The sequence below is a fragment of the Brachypodium distachyon genome, chromosome 3 (genome assembly GCF_000005505.3).
Source record: "Brachypodium distachyon strain Bd21 chromosome 3, Brachypodium_distachyon_v3.0, whole genome shotgun sequence".
In the NCBI taxonomy this organism is placed as follows: Eukaryota; Viridiplantae; Streptophyta; class Magnoliopsida; order Poales; family Poaceae; genus Brachypodium; species Brachypodium distachyon.
This window is the reverse complement of record NC_016133.3, coordinates 452704-475948: the sequence shown is the minus strand read 5'-3', so window position 1 is coordinate 475948 and position 23245 is coordinate 452704. Positions and strand designations below refer to the sequence as shown.

The following is a 23245-nucleotide window of genomic DNA, read 5'->3' as shown; positions in this document are numbered from 1 at the left end:
AAGACAGCAGGGGGGGAGAATGTTTCGACAACTGTTCATCTCCTCACCCCAAAATTATCAAGCAACAAAAAACGCCTACAAGGCTAGCGGGTTCAAACTAACAGCTAGACAACAGCACACAGAATTGCATCACTAAACACATCACACAGGATTGCATCACTAAACACAGCAATTTCCTGCTGTTTTATGTTATGCTCCACAGCGGGCCAAACGGTGTCAGTGTCATGCTGCCATGACTTGCAGCTCGGGTCTCAAAGCAACAAACTGGTCTGAATTTTGTAGCTCTGCAGAATCAATTTTTGAATCCACAGTTGTTTCTAGACTGTTTTGCTGCCAAAATATACATGCAGTTTGGTGGACGGGTACGATTTGACATATGCGAGCACTGAATAGTGTAGATATGAGTTAGGACAAGACTAATTCATGCCATCTCCATTGGTTTAGTCCTGACGATTACTGACAGATGTAAATGATGACACTAATTCATTTGTTGATCATGCTTCAGTCCCAGATAGGTACCTTTTCATATTTCAAAAAATTCAAGGCAGATGTAAGGTCATCTACAGGATGTAGGAACAAAGATAATCAAACTTAAAAAGAATAAGGGCAAGGAAATGGTCCACCCACACATGCAATTTCCATGACCTTAAACGGAAGCCGGAAACACAAATGTATCCATGGACTTCTCGTTTTCAGAGATTGCAGGCGATGGTTTCTTCGCTACTGAATGACAATTTGCAGTTACCAATTTGCATTCCTGTCCTTGGTTGAAGTCTATCTGAATCTAGCAGGCACTTCCCCTCTGCGAGCAGCTGCATAGTCTTCAGCGATGTGCGGTGCAGCTACCTTGTGAGGGCATATGAACTTCTCCATGAATACCTTCTCGCTGATCATGACTTTACTATAGTAGTCCCTGCCGCGATCTAGCAATCCATTTTCCTCGAGAAACTTCACAACGTAGTACCGGGGCCTTAGCCGGCCCTCCAAGCTATAACTCAGCAGTACGGGTCTACGAGCGATGTACGCCGGTTCAAGGCCCACCTCCAAGATCAGGAACTCTGACTTGCGCTGCAGTAAGTCCTTGGAAATCCACAGCACCAACGGAGCCTTACAAACAGCAAGGCTCGCCTCAGTATCCGACCACCTGAGCGTGTCCTTCAAATGCTCCATTTTGGCGACGGCCTTCTCCACGCCGAGCCTTGCGGCGGCGAGCAGAATGTGCTTGAACATCCCAGAGCCACAGGGCACGCCTAGGCCTTGATCGACCCATGCCGCCATCGCACGGAAGCGCTCCGGTTTGGCGGCGAACATCCTCGATCTGGATACCAACGCCTTGACGATTTCGCGATCCGAGAAGCCGTGCTCCCGCAGGAACGCGACAGTGGGCTTGACCACCCTCTCGAGGTCCGAAGAGAAAAACCTGGAGTTCTTCTTGAGAGCCAGGAGGAGGTTCTCGGAGGAGCCGAGCAAGGGCAGGTAGTAGTTCTTCAGATTGGCGACGTTGGATCTGGTGCGGAAGTAGCAGGGGGCCGACGAGGCGATGGTGGCGACCTCGGCACGCGACAGGCCGAGGTCCGTGAGCCCGGCGGCGACGGGCGCCAGGGTTTTCTTCACGCTGGCGCAGAGGAACTTGGGGTCCTTGGCGACGACGGCGGCGATGTCGGCGCTGGAGAGGCCGAGGCCGCCGGAGAGGAAGGCGACGACGGCGTCGGGGTTGGTGGGGGACTTGAGGTGAGAGAGCTTGGCGGAGGCCTTGAGCACCTGGGCTAGGGTCAGGCCGCAGGTCTCCACCAGGTAGTCCTCCACGGCGAACCTAGGGTTTGCGGAAAAGGCGGCCGCGGAGAGGAGGCGGTGGAGAGAGGAGCCGAGGGAGGCGTAGGGAGAAGAAGAGAGGAAATGGGTTACGGCGGCGAAGCTTCGGAGGCGGAGCATGGCGCCGGCGGCGAGGGGAAGATTTCCGGCGGGCTACTGCCTTCTACTTGTCCGCCATGAAGAGCGAGGGAAAGCTCAACTCTAGGGAACCCGTTCTTCTTCTAAACTTTGCCTTTTTCAAATTTGAAAACATTATGAAAATTCATACTTGTAGAAAAATAGTTCATTTTTACACTCGTTTTTTTAAAAGGGGGAAATGTAGAAAATAGTCCTACTAAAATATGGTACTGTAAAATAGTGGCCGTGTATAATCTGTGAGAAAGAAAATCACAAAGGAGATATTTTACGGGAGATAGACTAGTTTAACCTACTTTGCGCGAGTTAATTCATCTTGCAAATATTTTGGGCGGATGGTCATAATTTGCATGTCCCCAAAACACGTTGTTTCCGGGGAAATTTCGAAAACTACAGCGGCATTTTCATGGCACAAAGGTGGTTTTCACCGGATGCGCCGTACATATGAACATGGGCAGAGGCACCGTGCGGGCACATAGGGCACGTGCCCGGGCTTCCCGCTGCCTCCTACCCGAAGCTCCGGCGAGCTTCCACGGGCGGATCGGGCGCCCAGGTGTGTGCTGTGCCCCTGAAGATGACGATCGATCCCTTTTTTCCCACAAAGCATCGAACTGTCTTGCACCTATTCGCTTCCTTCTTGATTTCTGTAAGATGGCCCACAGCCAACAGCGGCTATTTCCTTCTTTTTCTTGCGCCTGCCTACTACTGTCTCTCTCCCTTGGGCCTTGGGCGCTTGGCATGGTTGTCTGGCGATCTAGGCTGAGGCCGCCGATGGATCGATCTCCTTGCTGCTGGTCGCCTCTCCAGTCCCCTATTCGTTTACTTGCATTTCGCGTCGTCTCCCTCCCCCAATTTCTTCATGGTACATTGCCATATGGGGTTTCATAGAGGGCATTTGGACCTAATTAGCACCTCATCGGTAAGTTTTATTTTCTCAATCCATTTCATATAATGGATGATTTACTAATCCATTTGTTTCTCTAGATTTTCTCGTGGCCTTGTTTTTTTTTGTGAATACTCAGTGGCCTTGTTGATGTGCAGTCGACATTGAATTTTGGACTTTTGTTATCGATTTGCTAGTTCATGGTGGCTTATTGGCTCGTGGCTTGTTTGCTATCGTACTTTATATTTATTTATGTGCAACTACTAATACGATCTTACTGAAATTCAAAAGGCGGTTTCTTTAATGGAAATTGGCTGGGAGGCTCGTTGTTTCAAAAAAAATTGAGATTGTCGTGGATTTTTCTTTGTCAAATGTCAACATTACCACTTATATTTTCTTAGTATATATGTGATTGGTAAAATATAATAGTTTTTTCTAGCTTGTTCCGTGTGCCCAGGCTTCGCCTGAGCGCTGGCTCCGCCTATGCATATGAATTCCCTACGTGTATCTCTTTTCGTATTTTTCTCGACACTTCGACCAGAGGTGTTACTAGCACGGATGGCTCGTGAGGGCCTGCTAACGCTGTTTTTCATGAAAAGGCGCAGGTAATGCCAACCCAGAGTTTACATAAAACCAATAGGCAGAAAATTCAAGAAAACTGCATTCTGGAAATTCAGCGGATACATCCTCAGTGTTTCATCCACACCCAAGGCAAAGCACCTGGATAGCTCCATGAAGTCTCTTCTGCAAGTAAGTAAATGGGATGCTGCAAAGATGACTTTGCTGCCAATGGATGACAGACTGAATTGCAGACCTGAAACCAAACCTGATGTTCATAGTTAATTCCAGAAAAATTGGCATAGAAGCAATACTGGCTCTGCATTCAGTTCAATTTGGAGAAAAATCGATCAGACAATGGCATATAAATGTAAGCTGCTTTATGAATCTAAAAGAGGCCCAATGGAAGCTGTTACAGAAGATGCCATCATTGTTATTCTAATAAAAATAACCAGAAATGCAAGGGCAATATAACGTTAGGCAACTAACCAAAATGAATGGATATTATAGCAGCACATTGTGGTAAGACTAAAACATTACTTGTGTTTTTTTACATCAATAAGAATAATAAGCAATGCAAATTTCATGACCGCTCCGAAATGGAATTTGATTTGCTCAAGCAACGGGATGCCACAGCTTAGCTAGTGGTTAGACCAAAAGCTATCATTGCTTCTGTTAATTTTGTCCTAAATAAGAAACGCATTGCATGATTCATCAAAACCTATCTATTCCAAAATTGGATTTGAACTCCTTATCTACCTTCCTGGAGCAACTCCAATGGTCAACTGGACATTGTTATAATCGCGTGCGTCATTGGAATCAAAATACAAGTAAAAAATATAGAATTATCAGTAAAAGGGATAAAAGGCAGTACTTGACACACAGGCCTAGCATGCAGACAGCACATCGAGTAACCACCTTATTAAGAGTGTCATACCAATCAGCTGAGTACTCCGAAAATGAGCGACAAATGTAATTAGCATTGCACAGAGACAATTTGCGGGACATGATGGTTGTTGCAGCTCGTGAGCATACAGGCGCAAATAAAGCTAAAATACTGTTCAGAAGCTACAGGGCAACTAATGTTTGCAAAACTGATGAAGGAATCTCACACATATATCTACTATTTTGTTAGCAAAAGATAACTTGTTCCAACAAAACCAAACACTACAGAGGAGCCATTACGGCTGGATCAATAAACCATCATATAAAGAAATGTGAAGGAAGGTACCTAAAGAAAAATTACTTCAATGGCCCTAAGCCTATAGAAGGCACCACATGTGTTGCATGTTTCCCTTGAATCCCATAAAGGGCTTTCTTATGTATAGATCACATAAAAACAATAAAATAGTTTTTTCTCAAATGCACTAATCACCGATATATTCTAAGATAAGAAAGTGATTTGTCAACAGAACTGATTAAGCCGAGTTCCAGTGTTCTGAAAATATAAGAACTCATGTCATTCAGATGGGGGTGTGATAAAGGATTTTATTGTTTACAAAATGGCTGTAGTTCTGAACAGACTGAACTGAAGCATATAAAAAAATAGCGGACAATGCAACCTTCTATCCATTTTTTTTTTTTGAAAGAGAACCTTCTATCCATTATGGCCCTACATCCGAATGAAGCTTTTAAAAGTCAAAGCATAAGAAAACTGCAGAACAAAATTCTAGTTTGCAAAAAAAAAATGGTTTGGCAAAAGGCATGCTGCTTTATTTCATGATATCAAACAATTTCAATTTGAGTTAAGGAAGATATCTTGGAAGATATGAGAAATCAATTTTTGAGTCTACAGTTTCTCGATTGTTTGCTGTCAACATATAAAGTGGTCCTGTGAACAGATGCGTTATCGTATATGACATATACAAGTAGAATAGCAGAGAAATACCGATAAAAATACTTTACGCCATCACCATCGGCGTAGTTCACAGTTCTCAAGATTAATGACAGATGTAAATGATTTATAATAATTCATTTGTTGGTCATGCTATAGTGTCAAACAGGTTACCTTTTCAGATTTGAAAATTTGCCAGGGAAGGTGGCGATCGTAGCGGGGAAGTCCTCCAGAACGACTTCCAGCCCCTCATTGACAAGGTTGGCGGTCGCCTCAAGGGTTGGAAGGGTAAGAACCTCTCCCAGGCGGGCCGTGTCACGCTTGCCAAGGTAGTGCTGACATCCACGGCGACCTATCATCTCTCGGTGATCAAGCTCCCGAAATGGGTCAGGGTTAAGCTGGATCGGATCTCGAGGGGTTTCATCTGGAAGGGCGACGACAGTGAGACGGCGGGCGGCGGACACTCGCTCGTCAACTGGAAGACGGTATGTTGGCCGAAGCCCCTTGGTGGCCTGAGAATCATGGACATTGAGCGTTTTGGGCATGCCCTAAGGCTACGCTGGCCATGGCTCAAATGGACTGAGCCGGACAGGCCTTGGGTGGGTTCCTGCCTGCCTTGCGACAACACGGATATGGCTCTGTTCCGGGCGTCTACTAGGATCACGGTGGGAGATGGGAACACGGCACAATTCTGGCTCGATAACTGGTCTGGCGAGGGGGCCTTCTGCTCCCGGGCCCCTGAACTTTTCAAGATCGCGTCTCGGAAGAACATATCTATTTACAAGGAATTGCTCAACGGGAACTGGATTAGAGCCGTCGGTCGCCTCTCCTCCCTCCAGCAGCTGCGTGAATTCCTGGACCTGGCTAGGATCGTCAGTTCCACCGTCCTTGATCCCAACCGACCGGATTCCATCACCTGGATCTGGACCTCCGATGGCGCCTACTCCTACCGCTCAGCTTATCTGGCCCAATTCATGGGCTCTCATCCACGCTTCACGGCTGCCAAAATCTGGGAGGCTTTCGCTGAGCCCAAATGCAAAGTTTTCTCTTGGCTTATCCTGCAGAATCGCATCCTCACGGCCGATCGCCTCGCCATTCAGGGATGGCCTCATGACCCGACCTGCCAGCTGTGCTTGGGAGCTCCTGAGACTGCCGATCATTTTGTGTGTGGCGTGTCCGTTTACTCGTGGTGTGTGGCGGATGGTGGCTACTTGGACGGGTGAGGTCGCGGCACCAACGGCGCCCTCTGCCTCAGTTGATGCGTGGTGGGACGCCTCCATTCCCCACGATGACAAGACCGCTAGGAGGAGGATGAGCGGTCACCTCATTTACGTCTGGTGGAACGTCTGGAAGGAGCGCAACCGTCGCATCTTCAACCTCACGCGCCTTACCTATGTCGAGGTCGCCTATCTAGCCTTCGAGGAGATTACCCAGCGTAGTTTGTCTTTCGGCCTCCCGGTCGTCGGTCTGCCACCCGAGCCCGACTAGATTTCTCGATTGTGTTGTGTCGGGGTTTTGTGCGTTACCCCTTCCAAAATAACGTCACCACTCTGTAAATACTTTTTACTCTCTTCTTAATGAAAAGGCAGTGCTCCTGCCCGTTCCTCAAAAAAAAAAGATTTGAAAATTTTACCAGCGGCTACAAGATTTAGTAACAAATACAATCAACCTTGGACCAACATATCACAACGCAAAAAAAAACATACACCCAATAGAAATATATTTTTGTAAGCATAATCACAATATTAAAAATGAACTGCAATTGTAGTACTGACATATGATGGAAGAAAAAGGAGGATGAAATGAAAATGGAACATGCTAGATAAATTTGACATGAAAACAGATCATTCCTTTTTCTCTACCGAATGATGACATCGACTTGTCAGGGGTTCAGAAATCAGTTTCATCAGACATTGAAGACGACGAAACAATCAAGCCAGACATACTATAGAGAGGGTAACTGGTGTCTGGTAGGGTGAAGAACACTGAAACAGGACTTACCAGCTTACTGCGCGGAGTGGCGCCACATACGGTTACACATTTGTCATGGCAGGTTCATGGTTCATGTAAATCTGAATCTAGTAGGCACTTCGCCTCTACAAGCGGCTGCATAGTCTGCAGCGAGGAATGGTGCAGCTTCCTTGTGAGGCCATATGTACTTCTCTGGGAATACCTTCTCGCTAGTCGCAACTGCATTATAGTAGTCCCGGTTGGATCCTAGCAATCCATTTTCCTTAAGGAACTTTACACCATAGTAACGGGGTCTGAGCCGGCCCTCCAGGCTGTAAGTGAGTATTCCTGGCCGACGATCAATGTATGCTGGTTCCAACCCCAACTCTGAGATCAGGAACTCTGACCTGCGGCGCAGCATGTCCTTGGAGCCCCTCAGCGCATATGGAGACTTCGACAAAGCAATGCCTGCCTCGGCATCCGACCACCTGAACGTCTTCTTCAAGTATTCCAACTTGCAAGCGATTTTCTCCTTGCTGAGGGACGCGGCGGTGGCCAGCGCGTGCTTGAACATCCTAGAGCCACGCGGCACGCCGAGACCTTCGGCCCGTTCCACCATCGCCCGGACGCGCTCCGGGTTGGTGCAGAGCATCCTTGGCACACTGGTGCATATGCTGACAATGTCAGAAGTACTCAGCCCGCACTCCCGCAGGAACGTGACGTTGGGCTTGCCTACCTTTTCAGGGTCAGCGCCGATGAGGTGGATGCCGTGATGGATCACCTAATGGAGTTTCTCGAAGGAGCCGAAGAAGGGCAGGTAGTACTGCAGCTTGGAGACGAAGGATCTGCAGCGGAAATGGTGGCCGGCGAACCCAACGAGGCGCGCGATCTCAGGACGCGACAGGCCGAGGCTGGTGAGCTCGGCGACGTTAGAGCGCAGGGTTTTGTCCACTTTGGCGCAGAGCAACAGCGGGTCCTTGGCGACGGCGGCGGCGATGTCGGCGCTGGAGAGGCCGAGGACGCCGGAAAGGAAGGCGAGGACGGCGTCGGGCTTGGTGGGGTACTTGAGTAGGGACAGCTTCGTGGAGGCCTTGAGTGCCTGGGCTCGGGTGAGGCCGCAGGTTGTCGACGAGGTAGTCCTCCACGGCGAAGCTAGGTTTTGGGGAAACGGCGGGGGCGGCCGCGGAGAGGAGGTGGAGAGAGGAGCCAGGAGAGGCGGAGGGCGAGGAAGAGAGGAGACGGGTGAGGATGCAGCTTCGGAGGGGGAGCATGGCGCCGGAGCGAGCTCCGGTGGGTTCCCGTCGTCTGTTTGTGAAGGAGAAAGAATGGGACCTCCGTGTCTTAATTGTTTTTGAATATCACGCGGCACTTATTTTTTGAACAACATCTTTATAAAAACCACAACTTTGAAAAAATTAATACATTTAACACAATTCCTGTGCTAATTGGGTACGAGAAACCCAAATTTTGAAAATCAAGCAGGTTGACAACGGATCTGACATGTGAGGCCCACATGTCAAATTACAGGCCTCAAATTAGCACGATTTTCTGACGGCCCGGTCTAGATTTGGGTCGAGCCGCGGTTCAAGCCCGGTTCGATGATTATCATTTCCGATAACAAAAGAAAAGTGATGCGAAATTGGTCGGGCTCGGTACAATGAGGACGAAAAATGGTTCGGTTGATCGGATAGGGGTGCGGGCCATGCAGTTGTAAGAGTGAAGGCGATCATCGGGGTCGAACTGACAGAGTCAAGGCGTTGGTCGGGGTCGAACCGGCCGGTTCGACCGAGATCCGGACCAGGGCGCTTGCAAAACATGTTATCTTCACTCCTAGACGTTGACGAGTGTGACCAACATGGCGGATCAGGTGTGAATATGCTTAAGTGCAAAATTTGCGTTTTCTGTAACCAATTATTTTTATAATTGCGTTTGTGTTAGAAAAAGTTCAAAAGTTGTGATTTGCGATACTAATGTTCCAAAAATATGGGTTCCGTGGTATTTAATCTTTTTTCTTTTTGCGAAGAAGTTTTCAGATATTCGTGGGTCATATGGTTTCGGGAAAGATGAGTGGACTTAACAGTAAAAAAGAAGAAATCGTTTTGCACATGAGTTCTTTTCTGCACGCATGTTGTTTGGCACCGAAATCTAATACTTCCTCCGGCCAGAATTATAGTCAAAATATTACACTAGACGCTCTTTAAACATAGATACGTCATAGTTGGGTAAATCTGAGACAATTAATACTGGATTCACACAAATTTGATTTGATGTTTCAAGTATAACTGCAATTTAAATAGTTATGGAAGTTTTTTTCTAGACGGATGGAGAAAAATAAAATAAAAATTCATTTCATATCCTATCTAATCTGCAAAATGAATAATCCGGGTAACCCATATCACTCTTTCAGAACCAATTCGCGGGACAATTAGTATCCCATCAGGTTACAAAGTGAGCCGCTTAGACATCAAACTCAGCATGTGCACCTGGTTGATAAATAAAATTGACAGTACAATGAAGAGGGCATCAGGTTGATAAATGATAATACAATGTGAGAACAAGCCTCACAGTTCCTTTTGAATTGTCATTTCGCGAAGAACTAACCGGTATGCATGGAAGAGTAATAACAGAAACAACAGATGCAGAAGATAAGATAGTTTACAGGGATCTACTCAACTTGGTAGCCAGCTATACTAAATTGTTGTGGATTTTCACAATAACCACCAGATTCATATATCACTGGTTCTTCCGAGTCAGTCATTTTAGTTTGATATTCTTCTCAAGCTTCTGTCCATATAAAATGAGCAGTTGTCATGCAGTGCAGACTGTAGAAATTACCTACTAAAGATATGCATAATGATCAAGCTGGATCATAGAAAATAAATAGAAGTACATAATATTATACTTCACCGTAAAAGATTCCACGATTACGTAATAAAGAATAAACATGCATGCTACAGATTTTCCTCAAGCTTGAGTGAGCAAACTGCACAATTTTCATGCAACGTAGAGATTACCTAATAAAGAACTAAGCTTTTTATCCAGTTTTGACCCTCATATTACAGCAGGTTAACAACCTGTAGATTGATTCAAGAGAAACCAGGACCAAGTATACAGCAGGTCCTGTCTTGTCCAAAGATTGATTCAAGAGAAATCTGGAACAAATGAAATCAGTTGTAAACGTGGAAATTTGTTTAGTATAAAAAATGTATTTTTCTGATGACAGTAGAAGCCTAGAAGGGGTTCAATATTCCAACTACCAAACCAACAAATACATATGGATAATAAATGTCAAATCATCAGCTTAGTTTACAGCTTATAAAGATTTCAGGCAAATTTCAGTTTTACCGTCATGTCTTATTACTAGAACAATCATGATACGGTGTCCAGATATTCAATCAACTGAAACCTTTCATTCAAAAAATCAATAGAAACCTACAACAAGTGCAATCAGTTAGAACTTATAAAGATACCCTCCTCATGGGATCTCTTAGCTCAGAACAAAACCAAGTTTCAATCCAAATGCTAAGGTCAGGGAATGAGGAAGATATGTTTATTATAAAATTGACCATATTTTTTGCTTCGGTGTGTTGAGCATCTCCAAGAGGTTCCCTAAAAAGCCCCATTCCCTAAAATAACTACCTCCATTCCCTAAAAAGTTCCAAAATCTGCTCCAAGAGGTTCCCTATCTTATCCCAATCCCTAAAATTTTAGGGAACTTCCCTAAATTCTCTCTCCTCTTCCCCAAATGTAGGGAACCAACATCTCATCCCCTAAAACGAAATATGCTCACGCGGGAAATTAACCGTCGGTTTCACCTTGCTTCCGCTCGGCCAGAGCCGCCGACGCCAACCCGTCGCCGCTGCTTTCCGCCCACCGCCGGTCACCGCTGGCCACCCGAACCTCCTCGCGCCCTCCCCGGCCCCATGCGCCCCTCCTTGACTTGATTCCTGGCCGAAATCGAGACCGCCGCCGCTGGAATCAAGGCCGGCGCGCCGCCGGCCGCCATGGCCACGCCCATCGCGCTGCCATTGTCCATGGCCTCGCTCGTGGCCGTCGCACTGCCGGAGGAGCTGCAGCAGCATCGGTGGAGAAGGGGAGCGGCCGCGATTGGGGTGGGTGGAGGAGGGGAGGGGCACGACTAGGAGCGGCGGTGGAGCAGGGAAGCGGCGGCGGCTGCTGGGGGATGGCGGTCGTCCAGGAGCAGGGGCGGCGGCGGTCAGATTCGGCCCGATCTGGGAGCAGGAGCGAGATTTGGAGGAAGCACAGAGGAGGAGGAAGAAGAAGGGTCTGTGTCACTGATGGGTGGGTCCGAGTTGTCATTGTGATATATGAAAGGAAATAGGGAATGGAGTATAGGGAACCTGTTGGAGAAGATGCAAAAAAAATTCTCAATCTCTTCTCTCTCCTATTCCTAGAACCAGTTTTAGGGAACCAAATATAGGGAACCTCTTGGAGATGCTCTTATTGGTCACCTGTGTCAAGGTCACTGGCAATTGGTATTTTTGAACTATGTATTCAAGTTGAAGGCTAATGCTAACAGTTTCCCTCCTTCGACATTTCCCAGGCCACCTCACCGTCCAGCCCCTGATGCATAATACTACTATCCTAATATGATGCAAATAATCTCAATTCTCCTATCACAAGTGTAAGCCAGAGTGGATATGACGTGAAACCAAGTACAATTTCAGCTAAAATGTACACAGTTAAGTATCTAGTTCTTACCACGTAATTCGAAAGTCCATGCAGCCAAATGTAAATATTCTCCTATCACAAGTATAAGACAGATTTGATGATTTGCTACAAACATGATCATGAACACATTGTCAGGGACACTTCAAGTAATTGGCGAACAGGGTGGAAAATGTTCCACTGCATATTTAGCACTGGAAATAGAGATGATCAAAATGAGAGTTCGGTAAAACCACACTAAGGTGCAAACTCCAGGACGTGCCAATATGAACCTTTCCACGTATGATGACTATACCTACTGGCTCACACAACAATTCATCACATAAATACAAGAGAAAAAATAAAGGAAAAGAGTGATACAAAGTACTCCCTCCGTTCGTAAATACAAGAAGTCCAAGCTTTGTCCTAAGTCAAACTTCTTCAAGTTCCAACAAGTCTTTAGAAAAATCTACTAACATCTACGATATCAAAGAAGTATACTATGAAAATAAATATCATGATGGATGTAATAGAACTAATTTAGAGTTGTAGATGTTGGTAGATTTTTCTACGAACTTGGTCAAACCTGAAGAAGTTTGACTTGATACAAAGCTAGGACTTCTTATATTTAGGCACTGAGGTAGTAATAAATAATGCACTGCTTTCACAACAATTAAATAGTTAATCTCTTCAAACAAAGATGCCGCAGAAAGTTCTCATAAAATTCAGGATGAACAAGCTCATAACCATGACATGCTTTCTTTTCTACTAAGTGGTGACATGAGGATATGAGGACACACGAATGAAATTATCAGCTTCATCAGGTCTTAGCAACAAGCAAAGCAGCACGTAACAGACATACTACAGCGGATAACAAACATCCGGTTGGGCAAGAACACTAATTTGATTTACCAGCTTACTAGGCGTAGTGAAAACAGTAATATGCGGTACCAATTTTCATAGGTTGCTCTTGGAGTCTTGGTTCATGTAAATCTGAATCTAGTAGGCATTTCCCCTCTGCAAGCAGCTGCATAGTCTTCAGCGAGGTGCGGTGCAGCTTCCTTGTGAGGGCATATGTACTTCTCCAGGAATACCTTCTCGCTGATCAAGACTGTTTTACAGTAGTCCCGGTTGTGATCTAGCAGTCCATTTGCCTTGAGAAACTTTACAGCATAGTACCTGGGTCTGCTCCGGCCCTCCAGGCTATAAGTGACCAAACACGGCCGATGAGCAATGTATGCCGGTTCGAGCCCCGCCTCAGAGATGAAGAACTCAGACCTACTCTGCAGTACGTCCTTAGACCTCCTCAGCAACGTTGGGGCCTTAGAAATAGCAATGCGTGTCTCGGCATCCGACCACCTGAACGTCTTCTTCAAGTATTCCACTTTGCAAGCTATTTTCTCCTTGCTCAGGAAAGCGACGGCATACAGCGCGTATTTGAACATCCCAGTGCAACGCGGCACACCAAGACCTTCGGCCAGTGCCGCCATCGCCCGAACACGCGACGGGTTGGTGCTGAGCATCATTGGCACAGGGGTGGATAGGTTGACAATGTCAGAAGGACGTAGCCCACACTCCCGCAGGAAGGCGACGTTGGGCTTGACCGTCTTCTCAGGGTCAGCGCCGAGGAGGTAGCTGGCATGATAGAACACCTTCTGGAGCCTCTCGAATGAGCCGAACAAGGGCAGGTAGTACTGCAGCTTGGAGACGATGGATCTGGAGCGGGAATGGCAACCGCCGAGCAAGAAGATGCGCGCGATCTCAGAACGCGACAGGCCGAGGCTGGTGAGGTCGGCGACGATAGCGCCCAGGGTTTTGTCCACGCCGGCGCAGAGGAACCGCGGGTCCCTGACGACGACGGCGGCGATGTCGGCGCTGGAGAGACCGAGGCCGGAGAAGAAGGCGACGACGGCGTCGGGATTGGTGGGGGACTTGAGGTGGGAGAGCTTGGCGGAGGCCTTGAGCGCCTGGGCACGGGTGAGGCCGCAGGTCTCCACCAGGTAGTCCTCCACGGCGAAGCTAGGGTTTGGGGAAACGGCAGGGGCGACCGCGGCCGCGGAGAGGAGGCGGTGTAGACTAGAGGAGCCAGAAGAGGCGGGGCGCGAGGAAGAGAGGAGGCGAGTGAGGATGCAGGTTCGGAGGCCGAGCATGGCGCCTGCGCCGGCGCCGGCGCGGAGAGAAAGATCTCCGGTGGGTCTATTTGGGAATGAAAAGAATGGCGGCTGCGAATAGGTTCATGTGATTGCATTTTCCTTTAAAACTTATTCCCTCCATTTCTAAATACAAATATAAAATGTTTTTTTTGTCTTAAATCAAATTTCCTAAAGTGTGACCAAGTTTATACGAAAATTTATAAATGCGTACAACTTTAAATTAGTTTTAACTCCATCATGATACATATCTTCACGATATACTTATTGATATTGTTGGTCAAATTTCAAAAAAAAAATCACTAAGAAACGTAAATTTTATATCGTACACGTGGATGAGTTTAGTAGTAATCACTTTGTACCAAACATATATGGACTATTCAAAGATCCTGTTTATGTTTCCACATAATGGCTTTTTAGAACACACTGTGGATTAAGGCCTCTTCTTCACTACGCACCAGAGGGAAGTTCTGGAGTAAACTTGAACTAAGCCTGAACATTTCGCAGGCAGTGAGAAAACTGTAAAAGACCCAAATGGCTTCAGGGCTGGCAATTGTTCAAGGACAAACATAGCATTTTCAGAGTATGGGTAACTAGCCTGAATGAGCAGCTCTAATCTGTATCAAATAGCTCCACAAGTGGATTTAATTATGCTCGAGTCAACGCCACCACATACCTAGGGGCAAAAATATATGTCGTCCAATAGAAGGGTTTTGCTGAGAGCGAACAAATGCAACTCAACTCACTTGATGTATAAAGTTTTGAGATCAGATGCCATTAGGCCATTCATTCAGAAATAGAAGAGAAAAAATAAAGGAAAGAATGGATACAAATTAGTAAGCCATGGCCTGCTTTCACAACAGTTTTTCTCTTGCAAACAAAGCTACTGCAGAAAGTACGAAGATTTTCAGCTTAGGAGAACTGGAGCAAGCAACCAAAAAACATTAGATCAAAACTGCATCCTAGGCAGTGATGAAACACATCGTGGCCATCAACAGATCGAAGTTTGCACTGCACGAAAAAAGAAATAGGGAGTTATATCATCTTCATGGACAAAATGGGAACCTTCTTTCATGTTAAGATAGACCGAGGAGCACTGAAAATATGTAACAGACACTATAGAGAGGATAACTGGTATCTAATTGGGCAAAGAACACTGAAAAAGGAATTAGCAGCTCACTGCGTGGAGTTAAAACTTTGTCGCTTCATATACAGTTATACATTTTCATGCCAGGTTCATGGTTCATGTAAATCTGAATCTAGTAGGCACTTCGCCTCTACAAGCGGTTGCATAGTCTTCAGCAAGGAATGGTGCAGCTTCTTTGTGACGGCATATGAACTTCTCCATGAATAACTTCTCACTGATCATTAGTGCAGCATAGTAGTCCCGGTTAGGCGCTAGCAATACATTTTCCTTGAGTAACTTTACAACATAGTACCGGGGTTTGAGGTGGCCCTCCAGGTTGTACAAGAGCATTACTGGCCGACGAGCAATGTACGCCGGTTCCAGCCCCGCCTCGGAGATGAGGAACTCGGACCTACTCTGGAGCTTGTCGTTAGACCTCATCAGCAAGGATGGAGCCCTAGAAATAGCAATGCGTGTCTCGGCATCCAACCACCTGAACGTCTTCTTCAAGTTGTCTAATCTGGCAGCCACCTTCTCCTTCCGGAGGTACGCGACAGCTTGCGTTGCTTCCCGGAACAGCCCAGAGCCACGGGGCACACCTATGGCTTGGGCACATTCTGCCAGCGCCCGGACGCGGCCCGGATTGGTGGTGAGCATCCGCGGACTAGCGATACACAGCTTGGCAATATCGCAAGCACCTAGCCCACACTCCCCCAGGAACGCCACATTGGGCTTGACCACCCTTTCGTGATCGAAATTCAGGAGGCAGGAGCTGCGTTTGATCGCCCGGAGGAGGATCTCGTAGGAGCCGAGGAGGGGCAGCAAGTAGGGCAGCCTGGAGACGATGGATTTAAGGCGTAAGGTGACGCTGGAGTGCAAGAAGAGGCGGGCAATCTCGGAGCGCGATAGACCGAGGCCGCTGAGCTCGACGACGATGGGGGCCAGGGTTCTCTCCACTTTGGCGCAGAGGATCTTGGGGTTCCTGGCGACGGCTGCGGCGACATCGGCGCTGGAGAAGCCAAGGCCGCCGAGGAAGGCGACGACGGCGTCGGGCTTGGAGGGGGACTTGAGGTGGTAGAGCTTGGAGGAGGCCTTGAGTGCCTGGGCCCGGAGAGGCCGCAGGTGTCGACCAGGTAGTCCTCGACGGCGAAGCTAGGGTTTGGGGGAACGGCGGCCGCGGAGAGGAGGCGGCGGAGAGAGGGGATGGGGGAGGTTGGTGGAGGGGAGAGGAGGTGGGTGAGGACGCAGCTTCGGAGGCAGAGGCGGAGGCGGTGCATAGCGTCGCAGGCGTCGCCGGAGGGAATTCCGGCGAGTCGGGAAATGAGCACTGAGTACGGTGCACTGTGGTGCGGGGTACCGGTTGAAGATTTTTTTTTTCTTCTAACCCGTACTCTCTCACATCCAAAATAATCGGGAAAGGTTAAAATCTGAAAAGTTTTCATCTCAACCCTACGATCTCGAACGGACACGTCAGATGAGAAGTGGGATGGCACCCAGCCACTTAACGTGTTTTACAGAAAAACCCCCATCATATATCCTTCTTCTTCTTCTCCTGCCTCCTACTCATCTCAAGACGAAAGAAGAAATAAAGACCTAAGCTTCGCCCAGCGAGACGAGACGGCCGCTGCCGCCGTTGCCGTCCGCCTGCGACGGATGTGCTATCCAAGAAAATCTCTCCGCCCTGTGCGCATCCCTACCCCACAGAAGTTGAGGCTGCACCCTACGCCTTGTGCGCCCCCCTCCCCCTCCCTCACAGCTGTTGGGGTTGAGGTGGGTCCGCCCTTCCATGACGGCGAGCCCCTCCCAGCCGCTACCGTCGAGATGCTGCGGACATCCCAGATGCTTCCATTGGTGTTGGTCTGTCATGGTGAGGAACTGAGAATGGATGTTGGGTACTGAACATTCCCTCCCAACCCCTCCGTGCTAAAGAACTCCTGAACATGATTTACTTATGTTGTTAAACGGTGATTAACTGATAAGAAAGAACATGGTTCGTAATATAGATTCTTGAGCTACTAATGTTGTCCACCATTGACAGATTTACATGTGGTGTCAAGACTCAAGAAGGATCAGTGCATTTTCTTCACAGCTATGAGGCACTGGACTGTTGATGCATGCCTGGAAGGTGTCTTTGGACTGAATGCAATGAAGAAAACAGAAAGGGGGGACTGGGACAAGGAGAGAGGACCCCATGGAGAACTGAATATTTTATGAACTCGTTGAAGAGAAATTGATTCCACTTTGTATACTGAGTTGTTGAGCAGTAAGGAGTGATGTAAACTTTTCTCCTGTTGTTGGTTTAATATTTTGTTTCAGTTTCAGAACTGAGTAGTGACTCACAGATGTGTGGAATATACTTGTAATGGGAACATAAGCATATAAACAGGCTGGGCCCTTCTGATCTACTTGACTAATGTATGCCTCTTTTTTTGTGTGTATATATCTTAATTTCTGAAGATGGAGAAGAGAAAATATGATCTTTTGACAAAGTCCGAAGTAACTGAATAGCAGTGTGCAACCTATTTCAATATGGAGAAGAGAAAACTATATACTACATGACTACCATTTTGATACATAAAGAGTAACATAGATTGAGTACATAAACCACTGGAGAACTTGTAGTTATTCCGGAAATTCAGTTTCTGAAGACAACAAACAGTAGCAGGCAAACCAAAGAAATTTCTCAAAATTATCAGTTTCAGAAGACAAACAAATCATATTCAGTTTTAATGTGTCTCTCCAAATATGAAGCTGAAGTTGGTTCCATGATAGCTGGAGCCGGGGCTCGATGCCGGCCAATGACTCCAAATATAAAGCTGAAGTTGATTCCATGGCGGATTAGCATCGACGGAAATGGTTGGGAGGGGCTCACCATCGTGGAAGGACGGACCGAAATCAACCACAACGGCTATGAGGGCGTTGCACAGGGAGGAGGGCGCAGCCGTCGCGGCCGGACAGCAACGGCGGCTGCGGCCATGTCGGACTCTCGCTGGGCGATGGGGTGATGCTTAGGTCTGTATTTCTTCTTTCGTTTTGAGATGAGCAGGAGGGTATTTGATGGGGTGTTTTCTGTAAAACACATTTAAGTGGCTGGATGCCATCCCACTTCTCATCTGGTGCGTCCGTTCGAGATTGTACGGCTGATATGAAAAGTTTTCAGGTTTTCACCAGGAGAGAGTTTTCACCCGATACTTCCCCCGGTAGGAGATTTAATATAGAGTTAGTAAATCTGGTGTCACCTTCATATTTTTTTTGAACGAAATTTCGATCCTCCCTCTCCCTCCCTCCGCTTTTACCAGCCGATTTATTTGAGCAGCAATGTCCAATTATACCAAGCGTCTTGGTCTTTGTGCGCATGTAGCAGGCGGCCATTAGTCCCACAACCTCATGCTTGGCGAATCAGCGATGAATCCATCGCAATTGATTGGGCAACAAAATCAAAGAAGCCAATGAACGGAATGCAAGTGGGGCCAAGCGATGTGGGAGTTTCATCCAAAAAGCAAGTGCTCGGTAGTGCTTTGGTACCAAAAACGCCAACTAAATGCGGATGGAGGGTGTAGATCATACGGATACATAGAAAGAAGGTGAGAGAGAGGAACATGAAAAGAGAAGGAAAAAAGTGGAATCCGCCGGCACGTCGCGGCAGAGGTTTGCAAAACTTTATTCTCAAAACACACGGAGTTTCCGGTTCTCCCGATTGCCCAGCAGAACACACCTTGGGCTTCCACCATTAAGAGTTTGCAATCAGGACAAAACCTACCGGACCAAATGAAATATTGCCATTCAGAACGAGAGATAAAATAGAATGGCCATACATCCACGGACCCTCTTCTCAAATTCATTTGTCTTAAAAACCTGCAAATGACCAACCCCCAAATAAATGATCAATTCTCCCCAAAATTGCAATTTCTTCACTTTCTATTTTCATTGTAAGCAGCTTTTCATATTCCTTTAACCCTATATACAAAAAGACCATCGTGCCCCTGCGCATCCCCACAAACAGAGTCAGCACTCTCGGATCCCCACCGGCTCCGGCCTGACGTCGCTCCCATCTCCGGCCGCCGTGCGCCCAAACCCCCCAACATCCCGGCGGCCGTACGGCGAGATGGCGCGCGACCGCGGTGAGCCGGCTGCCGTGCGCGTCTACACGGTCTGCGACGAGTCCAAGTAACGGCCTCCCCCCGAACCCTAACTCCCCAGCCTCTCCCCCATGCCGCTGATCCATTCCTTCTTCCTCCCTTCCCGCTCTGCTAATCGTAGATTTGTTCAATCGCTTGCAGGTACCTCATCGTCCGGAACGTGCCGTCCCTCGGGTGCGGCGATGAGCTCGGCACCCTGTTCTCCACCTACGGCCCGCTGGAAGAGTGAGCCCAGCAATGGCCTAACAAAAATTCACTTCTTATTCTTCCATCTTAGTTTGGTCTCACCGTTCTTGCCATTTTGTGTGTCTGCGTGTTTCTTTGCGTTCAGGTGCACGCCCATGGACGGCGAGGACTGCGAGGAGTACACCGACGTCTTCTTCATCAAGTTCTCGCAGGTCAGCAACGCGAGGTGATGTGTATGCATGACTTTTGCTCTTCTGTGTTGCATTGGCGATCAATGGGTGGCTATGGTTTACCGCTCTAGTCTTGTGTTTGTGGGGCAGGTTTCAGATGCTCTTTTTCAACTGTAAAACTAGGTGTCGTGGATAAGCTTTTCTTGCGTTTATGCTATTGTCTGATTCGGCAGTTACATTTATGAATTTGTCATTGAAGGGTGTGTGTAGCATGTTGATCTGTTGGGCAATCAATCTTTCATGTTTATGTAATTGAGCGGAAATAAATTGAGGTTTGTTATTCAGCGCAATTTGTGGATGTGACTGTGGAAAGGGCGACCTGGGTTTAGACTTTGCAGAAAAAAAATTCAGTAAGGACAGTATTCTTTGATGTTCGTATGAGTGCTTGACTTTGGTTTACCAGTTGTGAATCAAAGGAAGGATTGGATTATTTCCTGGACCTTAGTTGAGGTTTAAATTTAGTTCAGGTCTTGTAGTCCAGTCTTTGGCACTTGGGCAGCAGCTTTCAAGCCAATGGCTGCCCCAACCGTGTGTGTGGTGTGCTGTCTCTCTCTCTCTCTATCTATAGAATTTAGATTTACTAGGAGTATCTTTTATTGAAGGTGTGGAATTGGCTCTGTCATGTTGCAGGTTTGCAAAGCGAAAGTTGGATGAATCTGTATTTCTTGGCAACCGGCTGCAGGTGTCATACGCACCTCAGTTTGAGAGTGTTTTGGATACCAAGGAGAAACTGGAAGTTAGGCGAAAAGAAGTCCTCAGCCGGATAAGATGTATGGTTTAATTCTTAGAAAATAGAATCTGCATGTAGTACTGTGATGAAAGATGTAATCAAAAGATAAATCTGGGGTTATTAGCATTGTTAGTATATTATCCTTGGTACTCAAGTAGATGGATTTAGATATTTGCTTGCATTTTCAGCACCTGCTGGAAGCAGACCTGAAGGGGTATCTCAGTATTCTCTGGGCCAGGGATCGTCTAGCGGGAACTCACACCATCATATGAGCTCCAATAAGAGGTTAATATTTCACATATTGGCACTCGTTTGCATTCTTTATTTGGTTTTCTGGTGTAAAACTGATAAGTAAAAGTTGGTCGTAATTTACTTGTCATATGACAGAACTGATATTGCTATAATGATTGATTCTGTCCTCTGATTTTAATATGGACAGTCATACTATGGTTAGCTTGGCTACATTGGGATGTGAAAAGGACATTAATAACTATAAGGTGCAAACTAGTTAAGAGGATTTATTAGATGACACGTGCATTTACTTCTTATGCCAAGTTTCTGTGTTCGGGGTGCATCAATTTTGATATTCCGACGTGGCAGTGTCATCCAAGATTTGATTTCTTCCTGTTAGGGAATATATTCGGTCATATACAGCCTTATTCTTGTGAAGTACTTTTGTATGCGGAACTACGCTGCTTACTTCATAGCCCAGAACAACACCACCTGTCTGTTCTCAGAGAAAAAGGCTAGGCGATTGCTCCGCTAAAGTTTCATCTCATTATATTCAGGGACTATACGCAGGCAATGCACGCTTCTCATATCAAAGATGCTCGTTTCAGTCATGTGTCCTCTAATAAGGTATGTATAGTATTAAAAAAATACGTTGTTTAGGCTGAAAGCCAAGGAGTTTTTCATTGAGAAAAAAAATGTGGCATTCTGTCAGAAGACGAGGTCGTGCTATAAGGCAACTTTATCGAAAACTATAGGAGGAAACTTTGATCAATTAGGACACATTAGTACCAGAAAACCAATATTAGTGCACTAGCTGATGCAGTGTACCTGACAAGGGAAAAATCTGTAACTATTTGGAACTATAATCGTCCTGTTATGTAATGTAAGATATCAGTCTTTAGGAGTTCCTGAGATATACCTTTTCCCTTTCATGGCTTGTGATTTTCTTTGCATTGATAAAATGTTTTCTGATCAATTTATGGAAAATATGCTTTTCAATTGTAGGACTATTTTCCATCTGAGTCAATGAATGCAACCGTAAATCTTGTCAGGGAAAAGCTTGATCAGGTAAGAGTATATGTGTTTTGTACCATTTTACATGCAACAGCCACAGTTATAAGCTAAACGTTCTATTTTCAAAATAACAGATACAATCTGGCAGTGATAATTCTAATGCTGTCACTGCATCCAAGAAACCGAAGGTTGATAACCGTAGACGTATTTGAATCACTGGATGATGCAGATGGTGTGTTAGGAATTACAGTGTTTTTTTTCACTTTTAGCCTTTGTTTTGTGCATTTGGTATGTCATCATTTGCGATAGGTTTTTTAGTGATATATGTTTCAGAGAAAGGATGTATTTGTAATGATAATGTGATAATGTTGGGCTGAGCAACTGTCTATATGATCTGTTTTTCCTGCGGACAATCGTATTTTGAATTTCTACGGTTGTCCTGATTGAACTTTAACAGTCTCTTGCTGTTTGAAGTAACATTGGTTTGGAGTAAAATTGCCTCCTACAGCAACCATTGGCTGACAAAAGTAACAAATGGAAGTTCGATGTAAACGAAGAGGAGTAACTGTGATCCAAGCACTTGCCTTTTCATTTACCTTAAACTATCTTTTCATAATAGTCAACTCATCATCATGTAAGCCACAGAGGAAAGTGGTTAGTAATGAAAGGTGTGAAGACCTTTTCTTGTATTGTAGTATCTGCTAAATACTATATTTGCTAAAGAAAAAGGGGCATCTGCCAAGACAATACAATTATTATCACCTCCTGTATTGTTGCAACTTATGTGATGGGATGTCTTTTTTTTTTCTTTTCTTTAGGGATGATGTAGATGGGAATGCTGAAAATCAAGGGGGCAACTTTTAATGAGGTGTAGCTAGGCATGTGCCAGTCGAGGTGCTAGCATAGCATGTCTGTCCTGATGAGTGGTTGCTGATGTGATGTCTCTGGTTGCAACCAAAACAAAATCCAAGCCTCTCATCAGGCTGCTTTCTGCTTCTTCCAAAAAACTGCTTTCTACTTCTTCCCGGAAAAGAAAGAAAAAGAAATGGCATAGTTATGTTACAAGAGGTTTTAGAAAAAACTTTTGCCCCCACTTTGTTGACCCATCATTCCCAGGAGCATTAGTGAACTGTTCGAGTTAAAAATAAAAAGAGTGAATGGTTATGTTGCTTACAACTTTATTATGTCACACAAGAAGAGATCTTATAACTTTTGTCCTTGCTACTTTTTTGACCCACCATTGGTAGTTGTAGGAGCATCAGTGAGTGCTCGGAGAGAGAAAAAAAATACACAAGTCAATCGATGATCTCTTAAATAAATCCTAAATGAGAGATCTATTTTTCTGATGTTGTTATCTTCTCGTTATGCCCTATTTAATTCATCTTTACCCGCCACACCTATTTTTGGAGTTTAGCGAGGATCATTGTCTTATCTTCCAGTGTACATGCATTCATTCACTCTTCTTTTCGGAGCGAGGGAGCGAGAGAGGGATCACACAAGCATATTTCATTCATTGTGGTAGGGGTAGGCAAAACAGAAGAAGAGGGAAGCAAGCAAAACAGGAAATTTGAAAAACTTATCCAAAATCCATCGAAATGG

The 23245-nt window shown here is 46.1% G+C and overlaps 3 protein-coding genes and 2 pseudogenes across 8 annotated transcripts; 1 reads left to right on the top strand and 4 right to left on the bottom strand.

The window, feature by feature from the left end:
• Positions 1 to 486: 486 nt before the first annotated feature.
• LOC100833278 lies at positions 487 to 2061 on the bottom strand. The gene has a single exon (XM_003570752.4). The coding sequence runs from the start codon at positions 1930 to 1932 to the stop codon at positions 775 to 777; it is 1158 nt and encodes a 385-aa protein (XP_003570800.1). The 5' UTR covers positions 1933 to 2061; the 3' UTR covers positions 487 to 774.
• A 5160-nt stretch (positions 2062 to 7221) lies between these two features.
• Positions 7222 to 8443, bottom strand: LOC100840224 (annotated as a pseudogene).
• Positions 8444 to 9629: 1186 nt separating this feature from the next.
• LOC104583401 lies at positions 9630 to 14078 on the bottom strand. 4 transcript variants are annotated; one of them, XM_024461993.1, is made up of 3 exons: positions 11895 to 14078; positions 10187 to 10324; positions 9660 to 9956 (listed from the first exon to the last, which is right to left on the bottom strand). In XM_024461993.1, the coding sequence occupies exon 1, from the start codon at positions 13988 to 13990 to the stop codon at positions 12824 to 12826; it is 1167 nt and encodes a 388-aa protein (XP_024317761.1). In that variant the 5' UTR covers positions 13991 to 14078; the 3' UTR covers positions 9660 to 9956; positions 10187 to 10324; positions 11895 to 12823. The 4 variants fall into 4 exon arrangements, 3 of the variants coding, with proteins under 3 accessions (XP_024317761.1, XP_024317759.1, XP_024317760.1); XR_002965271.1 differs by lacking the exon at positions 11895 to 14078 and adding an exon at positions 10988 to 11888 and having other exon boundaries at positions 9630 to 10324; XM_024461991.1 differs by having other exon boundaries at positions 9660 to 10324.
• A 642-nt stretch (positions 14079 to 14720) lies between these two features.
• On the bottom strand, positions 14721 to 16496 carry LOC100827168 (annotated as a pseudogene).
• Positions 16497 to 19101: 2605 nt separating this feature from the next.
• On the top strand, positions 19102 to 22822 carry LOC100835948 (RNA-binding protein 48). Of its 3 annotated transcripts, none has more exons than XM_024461076.1 (8): positions 19102 to 19283; positions 19397 to 19480; positions 19587 to 19667; positions 20302 to 20441; positions 20590 to 20686; positions 21190 to 21259; positions 21638 to 21700; positions 22465 to 22822. In XM_024461076.1, exons 1-8 carry the CDS (start codon positions 19222 to 19224, stop codon positions 22468 to 22470), a joined length of 603 nt encoding a protein of 200 aa, XP_024316844.1. In that variant the 5' UTR covers positions 19102 to 19221; the 3' UTR covers positions 22471 to 22822. The 3 variants fall into 3 exon arrangements, with proteins under 3 accessions (XP_024316844.1, XP_003570574.1, XP_010233663.1); XM_003570526.4 differs by lacking the exon at positions 22465 to 22822 and adding an exon at positions 21781 to 22100 and having other exon boundaries at positions 19103 to 19283; XM_010235361.3 differs by lacking the exon at positions 22465 to 22822 and adding an exon at positions 21781 to 22100 and having other exon boundaries at positions 19142 to 19283; positions 19587 to 19653.
• The last annotated feature ends 423 nt before the right edge of the window (positions 22823 to 23245 follow it).

Bases quoted from the DNA above. Each gene is read 5' to 3' on its own strand.
- LOC100833278 (XM_003570752.4), bottom strand. From the start codon at position 1,932: ATGCTCCGCCTCCGAAGCTTCGCCGCCGTAACCCATTTCCTCTCTTCT.
- LOC104583401 (XM_024461991.1), bottom strand. From the start codon at position 13,990: ATGCTCGGCCTCCGAACCTGCATCCTCACTCGCCTCCTCTCTTCCTCG.
- LOC100835948 (XM_003570526.4), top strand. From the start codon at position 19,222: ATGGCGCGCGACCGCGGTGAGCCGGCTGCCGTGCGCGTCTACACGGTC. The intron at 21,260-21,637 runs GTATGTATAGTA...TTTCAATTGTAG, and splicing joins GTCATGTGTCCTCTAATAAG to GACTATTTTCCATCTGAGTC. The intron at 21,701-21,780 runs GTAAGAGTATAT...TCAAAATAACAG, and splicing joins TCAGGGAAAAGCTTGATCAG to ATACAATCTGGCAGTGATAA.